Source organism: Dama dama, chromosome 8 (genome assembly GCF_033118175.1).
Source record: "Dama dama isolate Ldn47 chromosome 8, ASM3311817v1, whole genome shotgun sequence".
NCBI classification, from domain to species: Eukaryota; Metazoa; Chordata; class Mammalia; order Artiodactyla; family Cervidae; genus Dama; species Dama dama.
In genome coordinates this window covers 23172785-23195106 of record NC_083688.1, presented here as the reverse complement: position 1 = coordinate 23195106, position 22322 = coordinate 23172785, and the positions used below count along the sequence as shown (strand labels likewise).

Genomic DNA, 22322 nt, shown 5'->3' with positions numbered 1-22322 from the left:
ATAACTACAAAATAAATTATAATGTCTCTGGCACCCATAAATAAATATGGCAGTTGGTGATAAAACTAATGTTCAATTATAGATCTTTCAAGGCTATTACCAAAAAAATACCACCCCAAGGTGCTTTGGTCTATTATATCTCAAAAAAATTGGAAAGAAAAAAGATGCTTTGTAAAGAAAAGTTCTTTTTCATTTGTGATTATCTTATTTCACAGTTAATTAAAAGAATTTGTGTCTCTCTCTCTTTTTTTTTTTTTTTGGTCACTCTTTCAAGGCCCAATTTTTAGCTTCCATACCCAAGACTCTAGCACAGAATATAATTCTAAGTTGGAAGTATATTATGGAAGCATTCATGTTATGAATATTTGCTAAAAATATAATATTATAGTTAGTTTTCCTTAAAAAATGACCACAGATGTTAACTAGACTTATTGCAATAATCATTTCACAGTTTATACATATACTGAATCATTAAGCTATAGACCTAAAACTAATATATTATTATATGCCAGTTATATTTCAAAAAAATTTACAGCAGTTTGGCATTGCTCCAACAATCAAGCTCATGATCAGGAGGTTCATCTCAATAAAGAGGAAGTGAAAAACACTACAAAAGATAGATTCAAGTTTTTCTGAGATATAGGCATGGTTGTTCAACTTATCTCATATGAAAGAAAATGAACATAAAACTTTAAATTTCACTTTAAAATCTTTCTGAACAACAACAAAAAAGCCAGACCTTTCTGGATTGTCCTCCTGACAAATAACAGGAAGAAAATCTTCTCCGTCATTCAACATCCTCCACCAAATACCTCCACTTTTTCTAAGGGACTAGGTTTCTAGGAGGTTTCAGTATGTGTGCATATGTGTGCCCCAAACCCATTCCCACAGGCGGTCACACCAATCTGCTTGCGGACCTGAAACACATCGTATTAGGATTCATCTCACACCCCAGCTCCTCCTTCCTCCCCCATACCTGAAATACACTCTTCACCAAACCAGGCCTATAACACCTTTTCAGAATCTCCCATAAAATTTACACTTCCCCATGTACTTTGTCCTTTCCCGACTACATCTCTATTTTCAACATTCTTAAAAGAAACCCATACTTTAGGGTAGCATGCAACTTGCTTTATTTATACATTTTCCCTCCCTGTGGAATCAGAAGCATAATCATTTCTGTCTCTTCTCTCTTAATCATCTCCAATTCCGAGTAAAGGACACAGTTGATATTCAGGAAATATGTACCAACAAAAAAATAATAATGCTGTGTTTCTTTCACACTTGACTTGATTGAAGCCCAAACTGTACTTCCTCCTGTGCCTAAAATGCACACATAAACTGACGGGCCAGCACTGCAGTGACTCCTTATCCAGTGACATGAACTCTGTTGGTAGAGCTGCTCCACCGTCATGGTACATGACAACCCCACCTGCGGGCTGCACTTAAGACAAGCCCAGATCCTGATCTTCAGCAACACAAGAACATATGGATCAATGATTTAGAATAAGGCCTGCCTTGCTTCTGAATCTGACACATGCAGAAAATAATGTATACTGGGTTTGGGGAGACAAACAATTTTCTTGTAGCTGATACAAGCTGTGAGAGCCAGAAAGGATTTTTAAGATTCTTTCTCAGGCCCATGCTCACCTCATGTAACAGCTGAGAACTGGCCCCAGAGAGTTAGGTAATCTGGTAAATAAAGGTCATGGTTACGGGCAAGGCCAGGAACAGGACCCAAATTCCCTTATCTTCCAGTCCAACAGTCCTTCGAAGCACCATGCTCTTCTTTCTAGTGATGTTTGCCTAATGCTTCTATGAAAAGAAGATGTGGTACATATATACAATGGAATATTACTCAGCTGTTAAAAAAGAATGAAATAATACCATTTGCAGCAACATGGATGGACCTAGAGATTGCCATACTGAGTGAAGTAAGTCAGAAAAGGAGAAATATTGTATGACATCCCTTATATGTGGAATCTAACAATAAATGAAACAAATGAACTTACAAAACAGAAAGAGACTCACAGACTTAGAGAACAAACTGATGGTTGTGGGGTGCAGGGGGGAGGGACAGTTAGGGAGTTTAGGACTGACAAATACATGCTGCTATATTTAAAATGGATAACTAATAAAGACCTACGGTATAGTACATGGAACTCTGATCAAAGTTATGCAGCAGCTTAGATGGAAGGGGAGTTTGGGGGAGAATGGATACATGTATATGTATGGGTGAGTCCCTTCTCTGTTCATCTGAAACTATCACAACATTGTTCATAGGCTATACCCCAATACAAAATAAAAAGTTAAAAAAAAATAAGCTTTCATTTTCAAAACAGTCATTAAAGTGATGGAGAAAGGTAACAGCAGATGGTTTCTTAGAGATACATAAGGAATCTAGCCCACTCAGAGACAAAATATTAATACATACACACACACATCCCTTGCAACACACTTGCAACTTCAGTAACATTGTTTCTTGGCTGCTAAGAAGGCAAGTCACCTCCAAAACCATGCAGTTGAATGAGGTGAGGTTCCTCCTGACTCTGGACAAGCCTCAAGCTACTTTTGACCCATTTCCCTAAATACTTAAGGAAGATATTAATATTTTTAACTCTAAAATAAAAAGTTAATCCATTTTCGTTTTCCGGAAAGTCCCTATGTGAGAAACGTCATTCTGATAATACTGGATAAAGAATTTCTTAATAGGGGTGACTAGAGGGCAGAGTTAGAGATGGGATAATCAATAAGAAACCAGTTTGTTGTAGCAGACCTTCAGCAAGCCCTCCTCCAGGACTTCAATTTCCTAATACTACCTTTCCGTGTTGTCTCCTTATTAACCCCTTCCCACTCACATACATACCAGATACACACAGTCTTCCTGAAAAGCTAATGGCAGGGTCACCTGCTTTTCCAGCCTCAGGCCCTCCCCTGTCCTCCACAGTACTCCCGCAGCAATTATGTAATCTGAATTACATACTTCAGAGCTTAATTACATACTCCCATATTCATCTAGGTTTGCTATGCATGTGAGAAATTTCTTCCCAACACCAGAAGTTCCTTGGAATCAAGAAACAGATACTGGCGGGGTTTTCTTTTCTAATAACCTCCCCAGTTAAGAATACAAGGATTAACAAATGAAGAAGAAAAAAAAAAAAAAAAACTCTGAAAAGTGATTCGTGTATTCTTTTTCCATTTATCATTTCCTCTGGACAGAGTAATCAGCTTAGGGTCTATCAACAATACCTGTCAGGAGTTAAATTTTGTCTTATAGTCAATACGTTCCTAATTAGATTCTCTCCTGGAATCTCTCGGAGAGGCAGACTGGCCTCTGGTTCTGTTTCAAATCATTCAAGGAGAAAAAAGATCCGAGAAACAGGGAGGAGAACATCCAGGCAATTTTCAACATGACTTTGAAGATGAATGAAACATTAACAACTTGGGACCCTATTCATATTTCATAGTGATGCTTATTTGATCTTTCTTAATGTGAATTTTTTTGTGGTCAGGAACAACTTTATTCGGAAGGCTATCATTATGCTAAACTCAGCGTCCTGCATGGTAATGACCACTTAAACGTTTATTAAGGACCGTCTTTTTTCTTCCTACTGCAGCCTACTCAACACTCATTAAAAGTCTGTCCCCAGGGCCTTTCTACCTTGACAAACATGTCGACAGTTGTGAACAAAATTTAAGAGATGGTACAACCATCACATTTTTTGAAAGTTTGGGTTCAACCTGAGAGACAGACCTGCCTTCTTATACAGTCAAGCCTCCCTCTTTCCCTTTAGTTTTGGCAAAGATTGTCAACACAGGCTAGATTTTCTGAATTCTTTAAGGTATCCAAATCTTGAAGCCAAACAGATTTATAAAGGTAGGACTCATACTCAGGGCACTTAGAATTGAGAACTTGTCTTCTTATAAAGAAACTGAGGGCAAGTACTTATTTCAGACACATACACTGAGTTTAGAATCACATGTTTTAATATGATATCATTGTACAATAACTCTTACCTTCAAAGGTTCCCAGATGGCGCTAGTGGTAAAGAACCTGCCTGCCAATGCAGGAGACATAACAGATGCAAGTCCAATCCCTGGGTCAGGAAGATCCCCTGGAGGAGGGGATGGCAACCCACTCCAGTAGCCAGTATTCTTGCCTGGAGAATCCCATGGACAGAAGGGCCTGGGCAGGCTACTGCCCACAGGGGCACAAAGAGTCGGACACGGCTGAAGCAGCTGAGCATGCACATACGCACAGCCCTTACCTTCTCCCACCTCCCCAATCTCTGCAATCTATTTGTTAAGTGTTGCCTTAGTTAGCTTTTTCCTATTTCTCTTAAAAATATCCTGGTTACCACTGATGGAATGTGTACCAGGATTGGACTGGCTCATTCAATCTTCAGAGAAATTTAGGAAGTGGGCCCAGTTACGACAACAAAGAGCACAGAAATCCAGATTAGGAAGCCTGCATACACGGGCCCAGGGCCGGCGCCTTAGCATAGTCTCCTCCAATCACATCACGCCCGTGTCCCATACCTGCCTTCAGAATTGAATGCAGACAGCCTTCCTGAAACGCTGTATGCAGGTCACCCCCACAGGGACATGTAGCTCAGCATTTGTATAAGCCCAGGGAAGTTCTGACACGTAAACATTTATCTATTTCGGGCCTCTAGTAGCTTCACCTGCATAAGGAAAAGTTGCTGCCCTGATATTTTTCAAGGAAACCAAGGGAAGCTGTGAGTGGGCAGCAGACAGTAAAACTGGGGGCTGAACTATTCCGTGTCATCTGAATCTGGTTCCGGCCTTGACTAACCCTTCCTGACTCTTTCAGAGACAGGACTTCTCAATCTTGCTAGAACGTTCCACCAAGGCCAACCCGAGACCATCAGATAAACATCTCTGTGCTTTAATGCTTCCGTCTGCTGAAGTGACTGGAAATATTATTTTATCTTATGACCAGAAGTTTTCAGAGTCATTTCAGTGAGAAAGCTGGATCACATTTTTTTCCCCTCAGCTATTCTCAATTCTCTTTCAAAAGCAACATAAAAAGAGGGGTCCTGGAAGCCTGGCCAAGAGCCCAACTTAAAGAGAAAAGAACAAAGTGTCTGTGTGTGTGCACACATGTGTGTGTACATGTATGTGTGTGTATATACATGTGTGTCCGCGTGTGTGTATTTTAAGGAAACTTATTCTGCTTCCATCCCAATTCCAGACACACCCAAGCTTAAGAAGTTATAAAACACGGGGAAAAATAGTTTTGCTGAAGAAGTAACACAAATGGAAATATTTTTGAAGTCATTTTTCATGTAATTTAAAAGGTATTACATTCAAATATAAAAAAACTGAAGGATCTAACAGAACACAATAAAAAGTGAATCTTTTTAAACACCAGATGCTTAAAGTTCTTCCCCAAAACAATCAGTGTCTCTAGTATACTCTTCTGAAGTTTTCTGCTTATATGTAGGCATATGTGTGTCCTGACTTCACACAGATGGGGAAATAATGTATAGGACCTAAGCTGACAAGTGACGCTACACCTGAAAATCAGGCAGAACTGGGAGGGGCTAGAGAAGACACAGCATCTGAGCCCAGGCCTCCATGGGCATGCAGAAGTGACGTCAGCAGCAGAAGCACCAACCTAAGGACTGAATCTGCAGCAGATGCGGGGGCACAGATACGGCTCTGAAGTTTCCATCCACCAGACCGTGTACAGGCAGTGACCAAGCGCAGTGTGAGGCCGCTGGACGAACGGCCCCACCACCTCAGGACGAGAAGGGACAGGGTGGCAGGATGTGTCGGAGCCGCCAAAACCAACACTGCTAGGGTCCCTGCGCCACCCGCCTCGGAAGCACCTACAACGTTCACCAAGTAAAAATGAGATGATGACGAACAACTGCTTTGGGAGTATAACTCTCTTCTGTGTGCTTGATATAAAATACATATTAAAAAAGCTTACAGAACTCCCCTCACCACCACCCCACTCAGAAAGTGGCCTCCAGGAGAGTTTCCAGGTTATTCAATACAACTTCTGTGGCCCAGATCCAGGGCTGGTTTCTGTGGACACTGAGGCCATAGGTTCACAAAGGCACCATCCTTGATTTAACACTCTGCAGACATCATCTTGAAATTCCCAATAAATTCTGAACAAGGGCTCCCACATTTTCATTTTGCACTGAGTGCCACAAATTACGGGCTTCCCAAGTGGGGCCAGAGGTAAAGAACCTGCCTGCCAATGCAGGAGACATGAGATGCAGGTTCGATCCCTGGGTCAGGAAGATCCCTTGGCGGAGAGCATGGCAACCCACTCCAGTATTCTAGCATGGAGAATCCCCAAGGACAGAGGAATCTGGTGGGCTACAGTCCAAAGGGCCACAAAGAGTCGGACAAGACTGAGTGACTTGGCACACACACACGCACCACAAATTACACAGCTGGTCCTGCCTGGATCATTGCTTGTCATAGGGCAGGTGTTCATTCATGTGAATGAACTTCCCTGGTGGTCCAGTAGTTAAGACTCTGGGCTTCCAAGGCAGAGTACCCAAGTTCAATCCCTGGTTGGGGAAGATCTGCACATCTTGCAGACAGGCCCCCAAAAGGGAAAAAACTACACACGTGAGTGAATTAATGGAACCTGAGGTAGGACATGAGCCTACAGATTAAACCACAGCCTCCAGGCCAATTCTGGCTCTCTCACCTGCTTTGGTAAATAAAGCTTTATTAAAAAGCAGTCTAAGCCATTTGCCTCCTGCCCACGGCTGCTTTCACTCTGCAACAGAAGGGTTGGTAATAGGGATAGAGACTATTGGGCCCAGAAAGCCTGAAATATTTACAATCTGGCCCTTTACAGAAAAGATGTTTCAGACATCTGCCTGAGAACACTGCCTCAAATTTCTCTTCCCAAATAACTGTAATAGCAGAAAAGGCAGGTAGGTGTGTGAGACCTGGAGGGTTAGCCTTAAGCAACTGAAGCTTCAATACTCTGGCCACCTGATGCAAAGAGCTGACTCATCATTGGAAAAGATCCTGATTCTGGGAAAGATTGAAGGGAGGAGGAGAAGGAGGAAGCAGAGAAAGAAATGGTTAGATAACACCTTCAACTCAGGGGACATAAGTTTGAGCAAACTCCGGGAGATAGTGAAGGACAGGGTGGCCTAGCAAGCTGCAGTCCATGAGGTCGTAAGGAGTCAGACATGACTTAGTGACTGAATAACAGAAAACTAGTCAGAAACAAGCTATTTCTTAGGGTTTTATTTTTAAAGTTTAGGTGAATTTTGTATCTTGGACCCAAATACATTGATGTTTTAATGCAAAAAAGAAAAAAAATTCTTTTAATCTACAATGAGTTGGATGGGTTGTTTTTATCTCTAGAAGTCCCCCCTTGACAAGGGTGGTTATACAAAAAGGGCAGACGCACCAGTTTGCAGACCACATGTGACCTTAGTTCCTCCTCCTTAATAGGTCCAGCATAGAAGGAAGCCTCCTGGAGCATTTCACTGGCCACTGAACCTTGCCACACACCCATCATTTCTTATCATCCCAGAAGCCCTGCTAGAGAAGATACAGCAAGGATATCAAACACAGAATCCCACACACCTGTGTTCTTGACTGAACATAATATAGGTCTATGCTCCATCACACTGAGGGACTAACGTATGGTCATATTCTTTTTCCCCAGGCAGTTTCTAGAAACCATTTAGAGAGAGCTATTTCAGGACCTAGTTCTTCCTGTTGGGAAGTTTTCAGACTTTGGACTTTGTGGGAGATTTTTTGAAGGCCAGCTTCCTCATAATGGTCAGCAGCATTTCATTTCTAATCGAAACAATTTTCAGTACCCCCTTTCCACTGTTAAAATTCTTAAGTTATCCCATGTTAGCAAGAAGTTCATTTTCTCTAGCTACTCAGAATGCTGGCAAGACAGCTCAGTACACTTCAGAGAGGATTTTAGGGGCATCTGCCTCTGATCTCTGCCTGCATTCTTTAAAATCACAGGATTTGGGGGCTCCACACCATGAAAAGGGAATTTCTCCTGGGCAAAGTATTCCATCAGAGTAAAACTAGATACATCAGAAAGGCAGACTCTAGGAAAGAAGGAACCCCAGTGAAGCCTCAGCTCACTGGGAGAATCTCTGTATAGTAACAAGAAAATAAAATTGAAGGAATGATTTATAGAGATGTCAAGGAATGCTAATCTTTGAAGACTCAGGAGGTTTCTTTTTTTTATTTCCATGTAGGATCTTAGTTACCCAACCAGATATTGAACCTGTTGCCCCAGCATTGGGAACACAGGCTCATAACCACTGGACTGCCAGGGAAGTTTCCACAGGAGGTTTCTTAACTTGTGTTAGGGGTTATTTTATCCATTATGTCTTCATCTGTAATAAAATAATTCATGGAACCTGAAAGGACAGATGTTAAAAACAGCTGTGTATTTGTGGCAAAAACACAATCAGCTGACCACTTCCTTCCCGCTGTCATTAATAAAATACCACACAAAAATTGTAAGCTGTTGACAGTATTTGTCACAAAACCAGTCATGGGAATTCAGAAGTAACAATCCCAGTGAGGGGTAAATACAAGTCTCACTGGTGTTGCTGGGAGACACATGAGAAGGGCCTATTGTAGCTGAACCCTCTTGGGAGGATAGAACATCACAGAGAGTCTATTCCCAAGCCCTCTACCCACAGTAAGTACTGGCCAGCAGTCAGATCACACCACAGAGGAGCGTGGTCACTACTGTTAGGCGTCCTCACCCTCAAAGTGGAATTTTCTTTAGACATAAAAAGCTTTTTTTTTTTTCTTTTTTTTTTTTTTTTTTTTTAATATGGACCTAGCAGAAGCAGGTTTAGAAAAGGCAGAGGAACCAGAGATCAAATTGCCAACATCCGCTGAATCATTGAAAAGGCAAGAGAGTTCCAGAAAAACGTCCATTTCTGCTTTATTGACTATACCAAAGCCTTTGACTCTGTGGATCATAATAAACTGTGGAAAATTCTTCAAAGGATGGGAATACCAGACCACCTGACCTGCCTCTTGAAAAACCTGTATGCAGGTCAGGAAGCAACAGTTAGAACTGGATATGGAACAACCGACTGGTTCCAAATAGGAAAAGGAGTACGTCAATGCTGTATATTGTCACCCTGCTTATTAAATTTATATGCAGAGTACATCATGAGAAATGCTGGGCTGGAGGAAGCACAAGCTGGAATCAAGATGGCCAGGAGAAATATCAATAACCTCAGATATGCAGATGATACCACTCTTATGGCAGAAAGTGAAGAACTAAAGAGCCTCTTAATGAAAGTGAAAGAGGAGAGAGAAAAAGTTGGCTTAAAGCTCAACATTCAGAAACCTAGGATCATGGCATCTGGTCCCATCACTTTATGGAAAATAGATGGGAAAACAATGGAAACAGTGAGAGACTTTATTTTTCTGGACTCCAAAATCACTGTGGATGGTGATTTCAGCCATGAAATTAAAAGATGCTTGCTCCTTGGAAGGAAAGTTATGACCAACCTAGACGGCATATTAAAAAGCAGAGACATTACTTTGCCAACAAAGGTCCATCTAGTCAAGTCTATGGTTTTTCCAGTAGTCATGTATGGATGTGAGAGCTGGACTATAAAGAAAGCTGAGTGCCGAAGAATTGATGCTTTTGAACTGTGCTGTTGGAGAAGACTCTTGAGAGTCCCTTGGACTGCAAGGAGATCCAACCAGTGCATCCTAAAGGAGATCAGTCCTGGGTGTTCATTGGAGGGACTGATGCTGAAGCTGAAATTCCAATACTTTGGCCACCTATGTGGAGAGCTGACTCATTTGAAAAGACCCTGATGCTGGGAAAGACTGGGAGCAGAAGGGGATGACACAGGATGAGATGGTTGGATGGCATTACCAACACAATGGACATGGGTTTGGGTGGACTCTGGGAGTTGCTGATGGACAGGGAGGCCTGGCGTGCTGTGATTCATAGGGTCGCAAAGAGTCAGACACGACTGAGCAACTGAACTGAAGATATTAAGAAGAGGTGACAAGAATACACAGAAGAACTACACAAAAAAAAGATCTTCATGACCCAGATAACCACGATGGTGTGATCACTCACCTAGAGCCAGCCATCCTAGAATGAGAAGTCAAGTGGGCCTTTAGGAAGCATCACTACAAACAAAGCTATTGGAGGTGATGGAATTCCAGTTAAGCTATTACAAATCCTAAAAGATGATGCTGTGAAAGTGCTGCACTCAATATGCCAGAAAGTTTGGAAAACTCAGCAGTGGCCACAGGACTGGAAAAGGTCAGTTTTCACTCCAATCCCAAAGAAAGGCAATGCCAAAGAATGCTCAAACTACTGTACAATTGCACTCATCTGACATGCTGGCAAAGTAATGTTCAAAATTCTCCAAGCCAGGCTTCAAAAGTACATGAAACTTGAACTTCCATATGTTCAAGCTGGATTTAGAAAAGGCAGAGGAACCAGAGATAAAATTGCCAACATCCGTTTGATCATAGAAAAAGCAAGAGAATATCAGAAAAACATCTACTTCTTTATTGACTACACCAAATCCTTTAACTGTGTGTATCGCAACAAACTGGAAAAGTCTTCAAGAGATGGGAATACCAGACCACCTGACCTGCCTCCTGAGAAATCTGTATGCAGGTCAAGAAGCAATAGTTAGAACCGGACATGGAACAACAGACTGGTTACAAATTGGGAAAGGAGTACATCAAGGCTGTATATTGTCACCCTGCTTATTTAACTTATATGCAGAGTACATCTTGAGAAATGCCAGGCTGGAGGAAGCACAAGCTGGAATCAAGATTGCCGGGAGAAATATTAATAACCTCAGGTATGCAGATGACACCACCCTTATGGCAGAAAGCGAAAAAAAAAACTAAAGAGCCTCTTGATGCAAGTGAAAGAGGAGAGTGAAAAAGTTGGTTTATAACTCAACATTCAAAAAACAAAGATCGTGGCATCTGGTCCCATCACTTCATGGCAAACAGATGGGGAAACAATGGAACCAGTGAGAGACTTTATTTTCTTGGGCACCAAAATCACTGCAGATGGTGACAGCAGCCATGAAATTATAAGATGCTTGCTCCTTGGAAGAAAAGCTACCTAGAGAGTATATTAAAATGCAGAGACATTACTTTGGTGACAAAGGTCCATTTAGTCAAAGGTATGGTTTTTCCAGTAGTCATGTATGGACGTGAGAGTTGGACTATAAAGAAAGTTTAGCACTGAAGAACTGATGCTTTTGAACTGTGGTGTTGGAGAAGACTCTTGAGAGTCCCTTGGCCTGCAAGGAGATCCAGCCAGTCAATCCTAAAGGAAATCAGTCCTGAATATTCATTGGAAGGACTGATGCTGAAGCTGAAACTCCAATACTTTGGCCACATGCTGTGAAGAACTGACTCATTGGAAAAGACCCTGATGCTGGGAAGGATTGAAGGTAGGAGAAGAAGGGGATGACAGAGGATGAGATGGTTGGATGGCATCACCAACCCGATGTACATGAGTTTGAGCAAGCTCTGGGAGTTGGTGATGGACAGGGAGGCCTGGTGTGCTGCAGTCCACAGGGTCACAAAGAGGAGGATACAACTGAGCAACTAAACTGAACTGATAGCTGCTTTACAGTGTTGTAAAACTATGGCATCCCTCATCGGTCAGTTGGTAAAGAATCCGCCTGCAATGCAGGAGACCCCGGTTTAATTTCTGGGTTGGGAAGATCCCCTGGAGAAGGGATAGGCTACCCACTCCAGTATTCTTGGGCTTCCCTTGTGGCTCAGCTGGTAAAGAATCTGCCTGCAATGCGAGAGACCTTGGTTCGATCCCTGAGTTGGGAAGATCTCCTGGAGAAGGGAAAGGCTACCCACTCCAGTATTCTGGCCTGGAGAATTCCATGGAATGTATATGCCATGGGGTTGCAAAAAGTCGGACACAACTGAGCAACTTTCACTTTCACTTTCCAATGTTGCGTTAGTTTCTGCTGTATGACGAAGTGAATCAGCTTTATGCATACATATATCCCCTCCATCTCACTTCCCCACCCCCATCCCACCCTCTAGATCATTGCTCAGCACCTCGTTGAGCATCCTGAGCTACACAGCAGATTCCCACTAGCTATCTGTTTTACACATGGTTGTGCATATCTGTCAATCTCATTCTCTCAATTCATCTCACCCTCCCACCTTCTGTGTTCACATATTCATTTTCTACATCTGTCTGTGTATCTATCTATTCCTGCCCTGCAAATAGGTTCATCTGTACCATTTTTCTGGATTCCACATATATGTGTTAAAATATGATATTTGTTTTTCTCCTTCTGACTTAACTTCACTCTGTATGACAGACTCCAGGTCCATTCACATCTCTACAAATGACATAATTTCATTCCCTTTAGTGGCTGAGTAATATTCCATTGTATATATGTACCACCAATCAAAAGAACAATACATTCTAATTCAGTTCAGTTCAGTCACTCAGTCGTGTCCAACTCTTTGCAACCCCATGAACCGCAGCATGCCAGGCCTCCCTGTCCATCATCAACTCCCAGAGTCCACCCAAAACCCATGTCCATTGAGTTGGTGATGCCATCCAACCATCTCATCCTCTGTCATCCCCTTCTCTTCCTGCCCTCAATCTTTCCCAGCATCAGGGTCTTTTCAAATGAGTCAGTTCTTTGCATCAGGAGGCCAAAGTATTGGAGTTTCAGCTTCAGCATCAGTCCTTCCAAAGAACGCCCAGGACTGATCTCCTTTAGGATGGACTGGTTGGATCTCCTTGCAGTCCAAGGGACTCTCAAGAGTCTTCTCCAACACCACAGTTCAAAAGCATCAATTTTTCAGCGCTCAGCTTTCTTTATAGTCCAACTCTCACATCCATACATGACTACTGGAAAAACCATAGCCTTGACTAGATGGACCTTTGCTGACAAAGTAATGTCTCTGCTTTTTAATATGCTATCTAGGTTGGTCATAACTTTCCTTCCAAGGAGTAAGCGTCTTTTAATTTCATGGCTGCAATCATGCTAATTACAATATATTTAAACCTGAGATAATAAAAATGACACATCTGGTGGGGAGGGGGGACTCACAGCAGGGTCTCCAGGTTCAGAGTTAGATATCTCCATCCTTACTCTTGGCAACTCCTTCTCACTGTTCCCATTTCTCTGTAATACAATGAGATTATGATGCACAAGGAAGCTTGGAATTACCCTATTTAGGAATAGGAAGGACTTACACTGATGCAAACATGAATTCTGATAAAGGAATACCTTTACAGTTCAGTTTGGGAAGGTCTCTCTCAAGTCAAATGCAAAATCACATCAAAAACTCCTTGACTTTTTTGTAACATAAGTCTATTTTACTTTAGATAAATAACATATATTATGAGAATTGGACTTGCAACACAAGAAGGTGCTTACTGATGTTTCAAAAAGTGTCACCATTTCAGATTCTTTCGATGGGTAATTTCCCAGTTTTGTTCACAAAGTGATGTTAAAAGTCACCTCAACTTTTCAGAAGCATATTGACTACATAAAACAAAGTCCACATGCATTTTTATTAAGGGTGTTCCCAAAGCCTTTCAAACTTCACCCCATAAATCCTCACTGATATCTGCTTGGTGATGGTGGTGGTCTACGTTATGTCCAACTCTTTGTGACCCCATGGACTGCAGCCCACCAGGCTCCTCTGTCCAAGGGAAAACAGACACATAAAGGAGCAAAGTTTTAAAATCCTCCTTCTTCCATCAACACTGGCAACCATGCAATAGTAAATTCTCCCCAGTTAAGTGTTTAAGTGCACTGGGCTCACAGCCAGTGGGGATCTCTGAAAACACAATAACCTTAGCTTTATTTCCCAAGGTAGAGATTTCTAAAACAAAGGCAGGGTGCAAAAGTACAAAGCTGATGCAAACAGAACTATCCAGCTATAAGCACTGCCCCTAGATGCAAAGTGTATGACATTTCTGCCCTTGAAATCTAGATCACTGGCCCAGTGGAACCAAGGACCATTTCATGTGTGTAGGTACCAGCAGGATGCTGTGGGCATCTTCCAGTTTCCTAGCAGCAAGAGTCAGGAACGAAGCAGAACTAAAACAGGGAGTCACAAAGCAACCCTCACGAAAAAGCCTAGAGATGCTGGGCAATGGGGAGGGCCACTTATGCTTCTCTGCCAAGTGACAGTAATAAAAGATAGGAAGTGACAGTCACTGAGCACTTACAATGGGCAAAGCTGGTCTACCGGCTTTCACTTGCATTCATGCACAGAACCTGTCTGGGACTCTTTTCACTCTTAAAAACTCAGCCCCAAATAATAAAAATAAGGTATTAATTAAATAAAACAAGAAAGCAAAACATGTATATATATATTTTTAAAAATTCAGCCCCAAAGACTTTTTGTTTATGTAAGTTGTATTGATGTTTACTGTATTGTGAATTAAAGCACAGAAAAAATTTAGATACTTATTCACTCACTTAAAAACTATAGTCAACCTGTTACACATTAACAGAAACTCTTTAATGAACAGTAACAATATTTCCCAAAGGAAAAATAAATGAGAAGAATGGCATTGTTTTAGATTTTGGCAAATTTCCTTAAAGTCTGGCTCAATAGAAGACAGCTGGACTGACCTACTGCTTTTGCATTCACTCTGCTGCACTCTCCCAGGTCAGGTTAACCTTGAGAAAACACCATGTTCACTCATGTAGGAATGAACATGTAAAGGGCAAATAATACCTTTGTGCTATTATGAAAAGAGTTTTGGCCTTCTGGACTTCTAAAAAACCTTGGGGACTCCTAAGTGTACCCAGACCAAACTTTGAGAACCACTGCCTTATGAGTTAGGGTCAATTACTATCTCCACTTTATAAATGAGCAAACTGGCACAGAGAGGTCAAGGCATGATCCAAGGATATGTTGCTGGGACAGGCCAGAGCAAGTAAAATGCAAAGAGCATAACACTTTCATTTGATTGCTTGTTGCAAGAACCAACTGAGATCATGAAGGTAAAGAGCTGAGAATCCTGCTTGGTTATCACAAGCACTCAAAACATCAATATCTCCCATTGGGCAAGGTCTGATGAAAAAATAGGGAAACTGCACATTTTTTATCAACTCGTCATTGACACCAGCAAGAAAAAATACAACTCCACTGCAAGTGTTGTCCAGAACTTGTACCAGCTTTCTGAATGCAGGATTTTTGCAACTCACAGACTCCAGGGCCTCACTCCATTTTTCGTGAGGCAAATGATGCAGTGTGCTGCACATATGTCACTGTGTTCCTTGGGAAACCTGAGCAAGCCAGGAGAGTTGCTCCATTATTTACAGGTTCCTTTTTGCACCATGCTGTATTTACAAGGAACCCTCAACAAACAACAATGGCGCCTCCAGTCTATGCAGTGAAACCTAGGAACCACCATCTGTGATCTTCTGGACCAGGAGCTCAGCACTCCGCTGCCCTCCTTGTCCATCAACTTTTGTAACCCTTGGCGCCTTCCTGCTCCGCCTGCAGCGGGTACTCAAGTCCAGAGTGCGGGCCACTTTTGTTCCTCCTTTGATTTGGGAAGTGAGCTCACCTGGGGAAGTGGAACTCAGCGCTGTTCAGGGCACTCACGCTCAAAAGAAAAAAAAAAAAAAAAAAACTACCCTGAACAGAAGGCAAGAACGAGAGGCGCTTGAAGCTATCGCTTCCATCAACAGCAGCCAGGATCTCTTACCTGGATCACTGCAGACAGGTCCCCCTCCACTCAATTGGAATAAAATCCAAACTCCTTAACTGGGCTTATGAGGATGTCTTATCTGGCACCTGCCTACCTGTCCCACTAGAAGCAAGGGTTCCTCCTCTCTGGCCTTTGCTGTCTCTGCTCCCAACACCTGCAATGCCCCCCGAGGACTTCCAACAGCTCAGATGTCACCTCCTCAGGGAGGCCTTCGCTTCCTGCCCCTCTTTCATACCTGCCTCTCCATCCTCGCATCCGGTTATACTTGAGACTTCAGAGCACTTACTCTCGGAAGTTATCTCGATTTTACTGGTCTATTACTCATCTCCCTCCTTCCTCATCCTCCTCCCAGAAGATAAGCCTCCAACAGCCAGGGCTCCACCGGGTCCCCACGACGTCTCCGCCGCCCGGCACCGCGCCTGGCACAGACTGAGCGCTCAGCAAAAACGGTCGAATGAATGAAGCAGCGGCGCTCGGTGACCGCGAGGGACCCGAGCTGGCGTCCCTGGTGTCCCGGGCCGGGGTCGGGATGGCAGGGTAGGGGACCCCGGGGCGCTCCGGGGCTGCTCCCCTACCGGCCGCGCGCCCGGCCCGGCGCGGCAGGTGCTCGGGGAGGGCGCCCGCACACACCCGCCGGGGTCCGCGCCGCCGCCCCCCTCTCCCGCACTCACCATGGTGGCCGGGCCGCCGCCGTCCTCGGCCGGCGAGGAACGAGCGCCGGGGACGCGAGGGCGAGACGCGAGCGCTGGAGCCGGCGCGGCTGACAGGTGAGGCGCCCGCATCAGACCATGGCTGCTTCCCACAATGCCCTCGAAGCGAAAGTTTGCAGACTCCGCCCCGCGCCGCTGCCCTCCCTCCCCTCCCGCTCCTCCCGCTCCTCCCGCTCCCTCGCTACCGCACTTCCTCCCCGCCTCACCTCCCACCTTCCCCTCCTCCTCTCCCTCCTCCCGCTCTTCCCCTTTCCTCATCCCTTCTCACCCTCCTTTCTCCTCCCCTCTCCTCCCCGCTTCCCGACTCCCTTCTTTCTCCTCCCTCCTCCCGCCCCGCCCCGCCTCAGATGGCCCCGCCCCGCCTCAGATGGCCCCGCCCCGCCTCAGATGGCTCCGCCCCGCCTCAGATGGCTCCGCCCCGCGCCGCGCGGGCGTCCCTAGGTGCGAATACACCTGCGCGCAGACCTCGGCATCCGGCCTGATGTGCGGATTCGCGGAGCACCAACAGCTACGCGGGTTCCGCACTGAGGAGCCCTGCGCGGGGAGCGCGGAAGGAACTACTTCCTTGATTCACCCGCGCCGTGAATGTGATTTCATTCATTCCGCAAACGTTGATCAGACCTAGCTAAGAGATTTCCCCAGACACTTGCGGCGGGAAGTGTCACTGGTTGTCTTCTCCTGACCCACGTAAGGGAGGGAGCATTTGGTCGAGCCGGAACCAGAAGCGATCTCTTGCCGCCGAGTTTTGTTTTTGTTTTTGGTTTTGTTTTTTTTCGTGTGTATAAAATCCAAGAACATAGGTCACTTTAAGCAGACCCGATTTTAAGAACTCTCTCCTGAGACTCTGGCGTGGACTTCCTGATCTTTCTTCTCCCCTTGGTTTTTCTTAAGTCTGGAGTTTCCACCTGGGGCGTTAGGAGTCTCCAAACCCTAAATTGTAAGTAGTGTTTTTGAGTGCATTTTTATGTTCTTTTGGTTGAGTCGGTTGGTTTTACCAAATACCTAAAGAGATCTGTGACCCTGAAAAGGTTAAGAACCTTTGCCTGAGTGGTTTCTGGAAGTCAAAACTGGTGAAAATCCTCCGATCTGCCTAGCACGGTGTGATCCAGCCCAGGTGGCCTGGAGATATAAACTCCATATACCCCATGTGCTTGCTCCTTGGAAGAAAAGCTATGACAAACCTAGACATCGTATTAAAAAGCACAGACATTGCCTTGCCGACAAAGGTCCCATAGTCAAACCTATGATTTTTCCAGCAGTCATAGAGGGATATGAGTTGGACCTTAAAGAAGGCTGAGCGCTGAAGAATTGATGCTTTCAAACTGCGGTGCTGGAGAAGACTCTTGAGAATCCCTTGGACTGCAGAAGATCAAACAGTCTACCCTAAAGGAAATTAACTCTGAATATTCATGAAGAACTCATGCTGAAGCTGAAGCTCCAATACTTTAGCCATCTGATGTGAAGAGCCAGGTAATTGGAAAAGACCCTGATGCTGGGAAAGATTCAGGGCAGAAGAGAAGGGGCAACAGAAGATGAGATGGTTGGATGGTATCACTGTCTCAGTGGACATGAGTTTGAGCAAACTCCAGGAGATAGTGAAGGACAGGGAAGCTGGGTGTGCTGCAGTCCTTGGGGTTGCAAAGAGTTGGACGTGGCTTAGCAACTGGAAAACATCAAGCCACCTCCGTGCATTGCTGAAGCCACATTAATCAGAGCCCTACACAAGGAGCATGGGGGATCCGGCTGGGAACCAGCAAGACACTTTCTTCAGACGCTTATAACCTCTTTTGGCTCAACAAATAATAAACAAGTAAATAAATCATTACAAAGTAATGAGTAAGGAGGTGAGAACATTACCAAGAAGATGAGTACAGGTTGCTGGGACAGGAACAGGGGAAGCTACAGTTATTTAGCTGGGGCACCTGGGAAGGCTTCCCCCGGGGAGGTGACATGAGATGTGGTGGTGAGATGTCAGTGCGCTAAAGAAAAGAAAAGAAAAAAAAAAAAAAAAAAGGATTGTCCTTCTCAAAGATCTCAAAGAAAACCTCTGTGGCTGGAGTTAAGTGACAGGAAGTCAAAAGGTGGGCAAGAGGCAATGGGTCTTTCCTACCTTAAGGCAACTCGTGTACTAAAACCCCCAAGACAACTGCAATTTCAAACCTGGAAGTTCTCAACATGCTCACTGCCTCGTTGTCCTGATGGCTTCCATCCCTGGTGTAGTGGCATCTGCCCAGAGAACTCTAGAATAGGATTATTTAAGAAATAATTAAAACCCGGGCTATGGGATGAGTTTGCCTGCAATTTACTGTAAATTTAGAAGAGCTGTTTTCTAAGCAAATTCTACCCCCAAGGTTCATTTTCGTCCTACCTTGGGCATTTTGGGCTTCACTCTAAACTTTGTCTCTCCTGCTTGCTATCTGACTTCAGGGCTCACCCCTGTCCCATTTACCTTGACCATTCTGCGAATCTTCTGTTTTAAAGATGTTGCCATTGGAAAGAGATGGGAATGCTAAAGGTGAGGCTTAAAGTTAAAGAAATCTTGATGCTTTTGTCATGACAGTTAAGTAAAAGATAAAAGCAGAAGAAAATTTGCTTACTATGTGGCCCAGACTAGGAAAGTTTTGGTTTGAGAATAAGAGCATCCTTTGTCTTCCCGCATGACCTTGCTGAGAGGGGCAGAGGATGCTCTCCTGGGCTGTTGCTCACTAATGTTCTTCCCTCCAGATTCCCACATCACACCCTAAATCACTCTTGGGGCTGGACACTTTATATAAGTGGTCTTATCTGGCCCTCAAAGAGCCTCCAAAAGAAGGAGTTCTTTGCCCACTCTATAGATGAGAACCTGAATCTCAGAGGCATTGAGACCAAAGCAAGCACAGACAGCTAATCAGAGGCAGAACTGAGCCTCGAATCAAGGCACTGAGGTTCAAGTTGATTCCCACTGAAGCCTCACACCAGTAGAGCCACATGGGACACACATTGGGGAATAAACAATGTTTATCCAGAACACCCATGGGTCTTAGTGGAATAGTATGCATTTTTGAGTCTTGATTTCCCTGGCCCATCTTTGCTCCCTTTTGACCTCCACAGCAGGTCCACTATTAAGAAGGCCAACCCCAGGGAGTACTCAGAGTAAATCAAGATGCTCTACTGGGGAGATGGTCCTGAAAGTGCCTTTGATTCTAAATCTGCTGTCATAAGCAGAAGCCAGGAAGCATGGTACATGACACATGATTCAGATCAGGTCATCTGTGAGCTGATTCGTGTAATTCTGTGCACAAAGCCCTGGTATTAGGTCAACTCGATTTGTGAGTTTCACTTCTCAGATGACTCTATAACTGCATGTTAACAGAAAGAACAGAGAATACAAAAGCCACCACGAGGTCCACAGAAGGGGAAGGGGGTGGAGTTACAAATCAGGGACATGAGAGTGAAGTAAAACACTGATAGTCCATAAACCAGAATACCGACTGTCTGGAAATTGAGAAAAGTCAAGCTGCAAGTTTTACAACATAAAAGGAACAAAGAAGCAGCCAGCTTCAAAGCCAGCCTGTGCAATTCCTCCATGGCAGCATGCATTTGACTAAAGCCCCGCTGTCCTTCAGTGTGTTCCTATTAGTGTCTTAAGCCATCAACATCCCCAGTAATTCCCTCTGAATTGTCTAGGAATTCACCTCGTCATAGGGAAACTTGTGGTCTGAGGCCTTATGTTTTTAGAAAACTTTTCTTTTCAAAACTGGACTGTTTTATTCCAAAGAAAATAACCTTATGCAATGTATCTCTAAAGAATATTTTCTAAACATTTTTCAGTTAAAAAATAATATAGGTTCAGTGTAGGTTTGGAAAATACAGGAGAAGGTTATTTTAAAGCCTCATTCCTAATCTTACCATCAAGAAATAAACACTGTTGGAACTTCCCTGGTGGTTCAGTGGTTAAGAATACGCCTGCTAATTCAGGGGACATGGGTTCGATCCCTGGTCCAGGAAGATCCCACCTGCAGCAGGGAAACTAAGCCTGCACACCACAACTACTGAAGTCTGCACACCCTAGAGCTTGTGCTCTCCAACAAGAAAAGCCACTGCAATGAGAAATTCACAACTAGAGAATAGCCACTGCTCATTGCAACTAGAGAAAGCCCTTGAGCAACAACGAACACCCAGCACAGCCAAATGTAAAATACATTAATTAATTAATTTTTTTAAAAAGAAATAACCACTGTTATAGTTGGTATATTTCCTTTTAGATTTGTATTGTACAGGCATAGAGGACAAGAGTGAAATTTAGTTTTTAAAACAAACATGGGAATCCTAGCATATGTACTGTTTTATATTCTACTAATTATTTTTTTGTTTGGGGCTTTTTTGGGGCTGAGGGTAACAGTTGCTGAACAAATATTAATTGATCATCTGCTTTGTGCCAAGAACTGTGTTGGCCCTTGGGCATAGAACAGTGAGGCAGGGGGAAGATACGAATGGTCCCTCTCAAGATGAGTATGCAGTGCTATAGGGAAGCAACTTTTTTTAAGTAACATACATAAATATATAATTATCAAAAAGAGAAAGTGCTATGCAAACCTGTAAGAAATCCTGACGGACATTTACTTTCCTCTCCAGGATCCATTCTCCCTGTTTCCTGAAATCCCAGTTTGGGTTTGGAGACCCAACATGTACATAACTCTTCCCTTCAGGAATAGCACATGGCCCGACAGCATCCTGGCAGATCAGAGTGTTGTTCCCCAACAGAGACAGTGGCTGGTTCTGAAACAGGCATATGCTTGGAGTTAAGTAACCCAAGCCATCAAGACCAAATTCTGGGGTATTAATTGGAATCCTCTTGGAGAAGTATATCCACTCTTCCCACTAGGTTTGAAGTTAAAGAGGAAGCTGGAGCCATTGCACCCACCTTAGCACCATGAAGAATGAACATCTCTTTGAAGCCATCACCAAAGAAATGGGTCCAAGAGACAAGAAGATAATCAGGTCCTCATGACACTTTTTAAGTCCTAGATCAAGCCTGAATTTTGCAGTTACCTGAACCAGTCTGGCTGGTTCAGTTTGGCTGGGTAAGAGAATTCAAGGCATAAATGAGTCAGGCAAGGTTTCTCTGAGGAAGGGAGGTATAAGATGAGACCTGAGGTCTGGAGCAGGAGACAGGGTGAGGAAAGCAGTTGAAGGGGAAAAACAGCATGCACAGGGGCCTGGAGCAGATGAAGCATCAGAACACTGGACAAAAAAGCTTGAGTACATGCAGGGCCTCAGAGGTTGGATTAAAGATTCAAAATATGAGATCAAGAAATGAGAAGCCATTTAAGTCTTGCAAGGAGAGAAGGGTCAAAACTGTGGTTTAAAGATATTTATTAACAATCCCACTTGCTGTGGTTTGGACAGCCGAACAGGTGGCAGACAAGAGAGGATTCAGAGAGACTTAAATGGTCTTTACAATGTTTCAAGTGAGAGATGATACAAGCTTCAACCAGGAAACTTGGTAATACATTTTTATGTAATATTATTTTGTGAGAATCTCTCAATATCAGTTTCTAGTTAAACACATATACAGTGAATTCTCTGGTGGCCCAGCGATTAGGACTCTGCCCTTCTACTGCAGGGAGCATGGGTTGGATCCCTGGTCTGGGAACTTAGATCCTGCATGCCACAAGACAGGGCCAAAAAAAAAAAATTTAATGAAAAATACATAATAGTTAATAGTCCATTCTTGAGCTATTCATGTTCTAGTCCCTTATAAGAAACCCATCATGAAATTCTAGAAATCTAAGTCCTTACAACTAAATACTGAGATTGTTTCCACTTCTTATGTTATGAATATTACAATGGAAACCTGTACATAAAATTTTTCTCCAAGTTTCTGGTTACATCAGGATAAATTCATAAAA

General features: G+C 43.6%; 1 protein-coding gene across 3 annotated transcripts in view; it reads right to left on the bottom strand.

The window, feature by feature from the left end:
* Positions 1-16666, bottom strand: part of AP1S3 (adaptor related protein complex 1 subunit sigma 3) — a 68264-nt gene extending 51598 nt beyond the window's left edge. Inside the window, exons 1-2 of one of the 3 annotated variants that reach the window (XM_061148635.1) lie at positions 16393-16666; positions 13095-13169 (exon numbers count right to left, since the gene is read on the bottom strand). In XM_061148635.1, the coding sequence (XP_061004618.1) occupies positions 13095-13169; positions 16393-16503 (186 nt within the window). In that variant the 5' untranslated portion in view covers positions 16504-16666. The remainder of the gene's footprint in view (positions 1-13094; positions 13170-16392) is intronic. The other 2 variants (XM_061148636.1, XM_061148637.1) reach the window with 2 other exon arrangements.
* Between the last annotated feature and the right edge of the window lie 5656 nt (positions 16667-22322).